This window comes from Lipotes vexillifer, unplaced genomic scaffold, assembly GCF_000442215.2.
Source record: "Lipotes vexillifer unplaced genomic scaffold, Lipotes_vexillifer_v1.1 scaffold818, whole genome shotgun sequence".
NCBI lineage: Eukaryota > Metazoa > Chordata > Mammalia > Artiodactyla > Lipotidae > Lipotes > Lipotes vexillifer.
In genome coordinates, this window is record NW_006771890.1 from 755,813 (window position 1) to 764,239 (window position 8,427).

An 8,427-nucleotide genomic window follows, 5' to 3' on the forward strand; every position below is an offset into this window, starting at 1 on the left:
CCCCGCCGCCGCCCCGTGCCCAATGCTTTTCCTTGGATGCCTTTATTGCTTCCTCCTGGCCCCCTGCTGAATGTCCAGGGGGCTGCCCCGACCCCAGAGCCCCGGGGCCCTGACGGCCGGTTTCACAGCTGCACGGTGTGCTTTAACTTCTCAGCCCCCCGGAGATCCTCCTTCAACTTCGAGTGCCTGCGCCGGCACAGCAGCCAGGAGGAGGTCCCGCCATCCCCCGCCTTCCCCCACCGCACGGCCCTGCCTCTGCACCTGATGCAGCAACAGGTGAGCCGGCACACCTGGCCCTGCCCCCAGGGCCGATGGGCACCCCGTCCCCCCTTGGCTGCCAGCACTGGAGGGAAGGGGGACCCTTCACAAACACTCTGGTTCAGTCCTGTGACAACCTCGCCAAGTAGAAACTATCACGAACCCTGTTCTACGGACGAGCAAGCATCACAGGGAAGGTGACATCCCTGAGCTCACACAGGAGGTGAGTGGCCGAGCTGGCATTTGAGTCCCAGGCTGCCAGCTTCCAGAGCCGGGCTCTCAGCCTAGCTGCACACACCCTTCCTCGGCACTGAAGGCAGGGCCGGGGACAAGCCACACTGCAGGGAGTGGCGGCCGCTTGACTGACCCTGAACAATCGGTGCTGCCCTTGGCTCTGAGAGCTTGTCCCGTCATTTACAGAGCCCTCTGGGGGCCGGGCCCTGCGGTCACGAGGGTGTGTGAGCCTCCGACCTGCCTGCAAGGGGGGTGTAGTCCAGGGAGACCGGCCTGTCAGGGCGGCCGGACAGGAGGGAACCCAGGGCCTGGGGGGCCTGCGGGGCTTTGCCTCCAGGACAAGGGTATGGTACTCTGTCTTCCTGAAAAGAGCACATCAGAGCTGCTGTCCTCTTGTGTCCGTGTGTGTCTGAGTCAGGTGGGAGCACACACGGTATGGTATGCTTCTTACCCTGAGCGTCCATTTCAGAGTTTCTGTTGAGGTCTGCCAACCTTTTGCCTTACTGTCTTCCTTTTTTTAAAAAAATTATTTATTCATTTGGCTGTGCTGGGTCATAGTTGCAGCATGCAACTTAGTTGCGGCAGGCGGGATCTAGTTCCCTGACCAGGGATCGAACCTGGGCCCCCTGCGTTTGGAATGCAGAGTCTTAACCACTGGACCACCAACGAAGGCCGCTGCCTTCCATTTTTTATGTTAAGTTTTGTGTGCTGCTTTGTCGTGGATGGAAGACAAACCTCTGGAAGGCCCTGGCCATCACATGCCACACACCGAGTAGGCATGGAGGTCTTTGTGGGCTTGTGCGTGACAGTGCCCTGTCCCCTGCTGCCCCGCCCTGCCTCCCCAAGGCGGTCCTGGCTTCCGATTTGGCCACAGGACTGTGCCGTTCATAAACCCGGCCTCACCGTCCCCCTCTGCAGAGTGGGATGCTAGGGCAGACCTGCCATGGCGTCTCTGGAGGTGGGAGAAGCAGGCTTGTACCTGGTGCTTCTGAGCAGAGTGCTGGCCGCGGGATGAGTTGCCCTAAAGAGAACCAGCCTGGTTCCCTACAAGCGCTGGGCGCAGTCAGCCTGCCCTGAACGCACTTCCCTATTCAAACCCGGAGTGAACCGGGTGGCATGTTCATACCCCACAGCTTGTGTGTCTTTCCTGTTTCTTCGTGCTTCTAAGCAATTTCACCAACAACTGATTCCTACCTGGGAAGAGTCACAGGAAATATGTTATGCATTTGGGGGAAAAGGAAACACGGTCTGCTAGAAGGCCAAGTTTTTACGGCCAGTTCATTGAATTACTCAGTGTGCTGTGTCCCTCTGAAGCCCCTGTAAAACAGCGCCTCCAGCCTGGTCTGTTTTGTTGCTGTTGTTGTTTTGTTTTTGCGGTACGCGGGCCTCTCACCGTCGTGGCCTCTCCCGTTGCGGAGCACAGGCTCCGGACGCGCAGGCTCAGCGGCCATGGCTCACGGGCCCAGCCGCTCCGCGGCACGTGGGATCCTCCCGGACCGGGGCACGAACCCGTGTCCCCTGCATCGGCAGGCAGACTCTCAACCACTGCGCCACCCGGGAAGCCCCAGCCTGGTCTGTTTGGAGGGGGCCCGAGGCCGGGACCTCTGAGGACCTCTGGTCTCCCCACTTCCTCTTTCTCCTCAGATCATGGCAGTCGCCGGCCTAGATTCCAGTAAGGCCCAGAAGTACTCGCCGAGCCACTCCACCAGGTCGTGGGCCACCCCGCCAGCGACCCCGTCGTACAGGGACTGGACGCCATGCTACACCCCACTGATCCAGGTCGAGCGGTCGGAGGCCACGGACCAGGTCAACGGCAGCCTACCGTCCCTGCACCGCAGCTCGTGGTACACGGACGAGCCCAGCGTCTCCTATCGGACGTTCACACCAGCCAGCCTGACCGTCCCCAGAAGCTTCCACAACAAAAACAGCGACAAGCAGAGGAGCGCAGACAGCTTGGTGGAGGCGGTGAGTGTGGCTGCGGAGTCTGCACGGGAGGGCGGAACTGGGGAGAACCGCGCGCAACAGGAACTGGTGGTGGTTCTGAGGGCAGGTGGGCTCCGGAGCCCGGATGCCTGGCTTCTGAACCTGGACACTGCCCACTTCTCAGCAGCAAGGATGGTACTTAAAGCATGAATATAAAAACAGCACCCCTGCCGGGTTTCGTCAGCTAGCTGTACCTAGGATTGTGTGTGCTGTTCCTGCAAATACGACTAGCTTATACTGAGACATCTGTCCCCGGTGGGTTGCACTCTTGTTGGGCCACGCGCAGTGTTTGAAGTCCTTCAGATCTTCAAAGCCATTCACCTTCCCTCTTAGTTACCATGTATGGGTGCTAGCAGACATGATTGGCTGAGTCCCCAGAGCACATCATACAGTCAGTCACTGCTTGAGGTGCTTTCTCTGTCCTTTTGCATTCGTGCCACTGATCCTCTTTCCTGTACAGGTTCTGATATCCGAAGGCTTAGGGCGGTATGCGAGGGACCCAAAATTCGTGTCAGCGACAAAACATGAAATCGCCGATGCCTGTGACCTAACCATCGACGAGATGGAGAGTGCAGCCAGCAACCTGCTGAACGGCAACGTGCATCCCCGGGCCAATGGGGCCGTGGGGCCCGTCTCACGCCGGCAGGACTACGAGCTCCAGGACTTCGGGCCCGGCTACAGCGACGAGGAGCCAGACCCCGGGAGGGATGAGGAGGACCTGGCGGATGAAATGATTTGCATCACCACCCTGTAGCCCCCAGGGAGCGGCTGACTGGCTCTGGCCTCAGGTGGGGCGCCGGAGGGCCAGGGGAAAAGTGCCTCGTAGTTAGGAAAATGTAGGCACCAGTGTGGAGTCCCTATTCAATTTAGACTTTTGTACAAGTGATGTCATGCCTCAAGGAAGCCATAAATCTGGTAGGGGACAGCCGCACCCACATGCTCAGCCCCAGCTATGGGCAAGGGCAGGTCCAGCCCTCCTGGAGAGGACCAGCGAGGAGGTCGGACAAGCCCTGCCCGCTTGTCCAGAGCGCTGGCCCGCCACCCGCGGGCATGAGGGGAAGGTTTAAAGGTGATGACGATCACCTTACCTATGTCATTACCTCAGCCATCGGTCTAGCATATCAAGACGTTCACTGGGCCCAGCGTATCCATTTTTAAACCGTTTTCCTCCCAAAACACACTGCTTCCTGATTCCTGTTCAGCTCTTCTGAAATACAGTGTGTAAGTCAGGACCTACCTACCAGCCGTCATCCTGAGAGGGGAGCGGGACCCTGTAAACGGGGTTTTCTGTGACGTGACGCCAGTTTACAGGAGACAGCATCACTCTGACGGTCGGTTTCTGTCAGGCAAAGGGCAACTGTAAACTGGAATAATAATGCACTCGCAACCAGGTAAACTTAGATACGCTAGTTTGTTTAAAAATTCTAGATTTACTGTATATGACTTGTAATATACTATAATTTGTATTTGTAAAGAGATGGTCTATATTTTGTAATTATTGTACCGTATTTGAAATGCAGCAATATCCATGGGTCCTAATAATTGTAGTTCCCCACTCAAATCTACAAACTATTAGTATTTTTACTCGGGCTGTACAGAAGTAGAAGAAATAGAGCCAATTCTCATCTATCCAGTGGAAATCTTTTGGGGGTAAAATTTTAAGTTCAAAAGAACTTGGCACTACAGAGATTTTTCTAAACTATTTTGAGTCACTATAAATCTGTCTTTACACAAGAGGTACCAGATGACTATTTGCGGTCTTTTTTGGGGGCAGGGGTTCTATGATTTGATGTTGCACCTTCTGATCCACCATGGGTTGCAGCTGTCTTCTGTTTTGCTTTAGTAACTCTCCGATGAGCACACTGCAGCCTAGGTCGAGCTGGTTACTCTGACCCGGTGGCATTCATAGTTGTGGTTTTCTCAGCTGCCCCCACAGGACATTTCCGGCGCAGAAATAATCGCACAGGTGAATGAAGTCCTTCTGCTGTTGTCCCCTGGGGACTGGTAAGGCTGCTTGTCTTAGGAAAGAAATAAGGAGTGCTGGGGACAGAGGGGGCAAAGGATGATCTATAGGACTAGACGTCGGGCTCCGTACAAATCGTATTGTTGCCTTTTTGCAAAACATTGCTGTACTGTGTGTTCTCTTTGAGGGCTTTTATATGCAACTGAACGAGGGCTGACGTTTTCATTAGAATTGCACTCGCACTCCAACTGTACTTCTCGATGAAAACCCACTTTTGGATCATTAGACCCATCAAGGCTTCCTTTTCTGTTCACAGAATTATGCCGACTTTGTCAAGTTACCTTGGCAGGGATTCCCTGCAGTCAAAAAGACTGGTAGCGATTTTTGGTTCCAAGTTTTTAAATATTACGTAACCTGTTAATGTTTTTTTGTTGTTTTTTTGTTTGTTTGTTTTGTAAATAACACTTTGTTATGAAGACCTTACAGACCTCTTCTTAAGACATTCTTACTCCAGATCCAGGCAAAAACACTTCAAGGTTTGTAAATGACTATTTCCTGACGTAAATTCTTTTTTATTAAAATGCAAAATGATCTTCAGAATAAAACTGTGTTAATAATTTTATTGTACTTGGGAGCCCTCCTCGCAAAGAGCTGGTGTTCACCAGTGAGAGCTTCGGGAGGGGCAGGTACTCTGTGAGGGCACTTCTGTAATTATGTAGATTTTTTTTCTTATCCTCTTGGCACCTTCTCCTTTTTTTCTTATCCTCATGCCGACGGTAACTTAAGTCCAGCTGCAGAGAGCACTGTTTCTCCTAAAGGGCTAACCCACTATCACCGTCATCTCAGACTCTGTGTCTCTCCACCGAGCACTGGTCTTTCTTACTGTGTGGCTTGGCTCACCATCATCAGTCCAAAACTGCCGTAACGGGACTGAGTTTTCTGGTATAGTCGGTGATCTTTTCTAGTCAGCACTTAACTGGCATTTTTACAGGCTGCACCACTCCTGATGTCTGTCTGCATTAAGCCTGCTTCGACTGCTCATCTAACATTCAGTTTTTCTTTGGAAGAAAAATTTGCAGTTGTAGAGCATGGTTTTCTTTCTTTCAGGAAGATCTTTTAAGATTAAACGTCTCTCCTTTTTAGTTCCCCTCCCACTCCCTAAAAAAAGTCATTTTGTTGTGTCCCCAGGAATAGTACATTTAGTTTCCTTCATCTTGTGTTTTCCATAATATCACGAAACAGAAATGGCAGCAAGAACCTCGTTAAAATGGTCTCTGTGATTTCCATCCAGACGACCGGGCCACGCAGCACCTCCCAGCCTGATTCTGAGATGTTTCAGAATCGGCCAGTGGCTGGGAGGGGTGGGTTGTGAAGGCCCCAGAAGCTTCTCCAGTGCAGGACGGGCTTAACCTGCCTGATGAACCCACTTTAACGGCTGATGCCACGCTTGTGAGAGAAACCAGAGCAGTTTATTCTGTGTTGTTTATGTTTTGCAGTCCTAAGTGTCTTTGCCCATTGCCTGTTTTCCTGCAAAGGTTTTTACTGTTAGGCTGGGTGGTCAGTTTGTCCTGAAAACTGGTTAGCGTCACACACAGAGTTCCAACTCCTTTACTAGCCTCCCCGACTCAAAAACGGACTCCAGCTATGGCCTTCATTTGCTGAAAAAAAGTTTTTACTTCTCTAAAATGATATTCCTTCCCTACTGCGGACCTAGGAGGGCAGGCGAGGAAGAGGAGCAGGCCTGGGGCCCTTGCTTCTAACCAGAGAACGAGAGCCAGAATGGCTGGGAGGGCGCCCTGTGGGGACGGTGGCAGGAGATGTGATGGGAGGCTGGGTCTCAAGACGGGGCCAGTGGAGAAGGGTGTATGGCTTTTCTGGCTTTTAAGAGAAAGGCACCTAGGCGTTTGATCTGATGCTAAGTCGTGCTGTGGAAATCTGAAATGACCTTTGGGTGGAGGAACACGGTTTGGCTTGAGAGAAGACTCTATTTGAATTTGTGGAAATGGCTCCTGCAGCCTGCACAAGGGCCACACGAGGCCGGACGTTAAGGCGCCAGAGTCCCACCTCCGGGACCTGCCCTTTCCTGGCCACCTGCGGGCAGGCTGCTCCTCTAGCTGTGTGTTCTGGCTCTTATTCTACCAGGAAGAACCCTCTGCTGACGCGGCAGCTTAAACACTGGCTTCTTCAGAGAGGTCAGTGTTCTGACCACTCGGCACACTTGCAGCTTTCTGTTAGGCTTTCTCAGCCATTTTTGGAAATGTACGTTTTTCCTTTTGGGGAGTACTGCAGGCTTTTTGCTAAGGGACTTAAACGACGTCTTCCTGGTTCTTCAAGAGGCTGAGCGCCGGCCGGTCTCCATGCCGCTCGGGCTGCCAGACTATGGCTCATCCTCCCCGATTCCAGTTCGCACTTTCCTCCCCTCTCTGGCTTCCTTGGCCAACAGCCCTCTCTTTCTGAGGTCGGAGCTTTCTTCGTGGTGGTGGACCCTTCAGAGCCTTCAGGTTAGGACACGGGCCACAGGCTCCACCCTGCCCACGTGGCCACAGCACTCAGCTGTCAGGGCTCGAGGGAGGAACCGCCTCAGATCAGAATATTCTGTCCTGGGTCTGAACTCCAATAGCAGTTTTCTGTTGGGTCCTGGATACACACGACACTCATGGTCTCCTCCTCTGAAACGTGTGTGTATGTGGCAGTGTCATGTGATCGCATGGAACGAGGCCCCGTAGCAAGGGCGGGAGAGGGGCCTGGGTGTCATCCACCGTACAGGCTCCCCTTACACACTTCGCTTTGCCCGTCGACACACGCACACTAGTGCATCAGCCACTGTCTCGGAGGCCGAGGGCACCACAGTACGCAGAGGTGACCGAACTGAATGTCCACGTCACCTGCCATACCGGCGCCAGAGGAGGTCAGCGCAGTCACACTCAGGCCTGGGACCCCCCCCCCCCCCCCCCCAGCCCCCCCCCCCCCCCGCACACCTGACGTGTCACTTCGTGGCCCTCAGAGCAGGGGGCTGGCACCTGCACTCCTACTGTTCCTTCGCCCCCGCAGGCAGCTCCAAGACCCAGAGGAGGCCTGTGGGCGGCAGGTGGGGACCTCTCTAGGAGAAAGACGTCTCTTGGCAGATGGAGAATTTTCTTTCTTGACCCTCCGTTGGAACCGAAAATAAAGCAAGATACAGGTAAGATGAAACAAGATTTGCTTAAGGAGTTTTAAAGGAAGGATGGTGTGATGGCTTTCTTCTTTCCACCCTTCTGGAAATCTTTCTCAGAAACGTTAAGTTGCAGCTGTTGGGCCTCCAAGGCACCTCAGTCCACTGTGATCCAGGGTGAAGCCAGGAATGTTCCATTTTCCTCCCCTCCTGATTCTGGGTCCAGCACGACAGGTTTCCATATAGCAAGCACTTCCATTCTTTCTCGCCATAGACAGTGGCTTTTGGATATTGTCAGAAAAATCAATCCAAAATGCATTCAAGTTTTCATTACCTTGTAGAGACAGTCTGGATAATGACAGTCTCAGTTCAAAGATAAGTTACGGCATTGCACTATTGAATTATAAGAAGTTTAAAGATCAGAGAGCTGTCTTAAATGTTACTTTGTATCTGTTTTCCCCGCCCCGCCCCCGCAAACTCAAATCTTTTTGCCAATTTATTTTTCTTTCACTCAACTGCGTTGTTGTTTTTTTTTTTTTTTTTTTTTTTTTACAGGATCAGGATCATAGTTTTACTTGACTGCTTTTTCCGTCAGTCTGGCTCCCCGCCTGGTCTGTTGCTGTGGACGTCTGGAGAATGTGAATGAGCCAGCTGTGGCCACTGCTGAGCCCTCCATCTCCCCAGGCTGAGAGGGAGGCTTTGCATGGAGCGGGCCAGGGATGCAGGTCTGCTCTGGGTTTCTAGGTTTCCTGGCAACAGGAAAATCTTTAAAAATGCTAAACCCTGAAACCCATGGTAGTGAAAAGGCCCTGCAGACTCCTGAGTCCTGGAAAAAGTC

At 52.9% G+C, this 8,427-nt stretch overlaps 1 protein-coding gene and 1 non-coding gene across 4 annotated transcripts in view; one reads left to right on the forward strand and one right to left on the reverse strand.

Annotated features, from left to right (window-relative positions):
• CACNA1D (calcium voltage-gated channel subunit alpha1 D) overlaps positions 1–3,229 on the forward strand; it is a 322,182-nt gene extending 318,953 nt beyond the window's left edge. For all 3 annotated transcript variants that reach the window (XM_007447228.1, XM_007447229.1, XM_007447227.1), the window contains 3 exons: positions 155–276; positions 2,137–2,457; positions 2,936–3,229. In XM_007447228.1, the coding sequence (XP_007447290.1) occupies positions 155–276; positions 2,137–2,457; positions 2,936–3,229 (737 nt within the window). The remainder of the gene's footprint in view (positions 1–154; positions 277–2,136; positions 2,458–2,935) is intronic.
• On the reverse strand, positions 1,089–1,161 carry TRNAW-CCA (transfer RNA tryptophan (anticodon CCA)). Its single transcript has one exon. It is a non-coding gene; the product is annotated as a tRNA-Trp (tRNA).
• Positions 3,230–8,427: the final 5,198 nt, after the last annotated feature.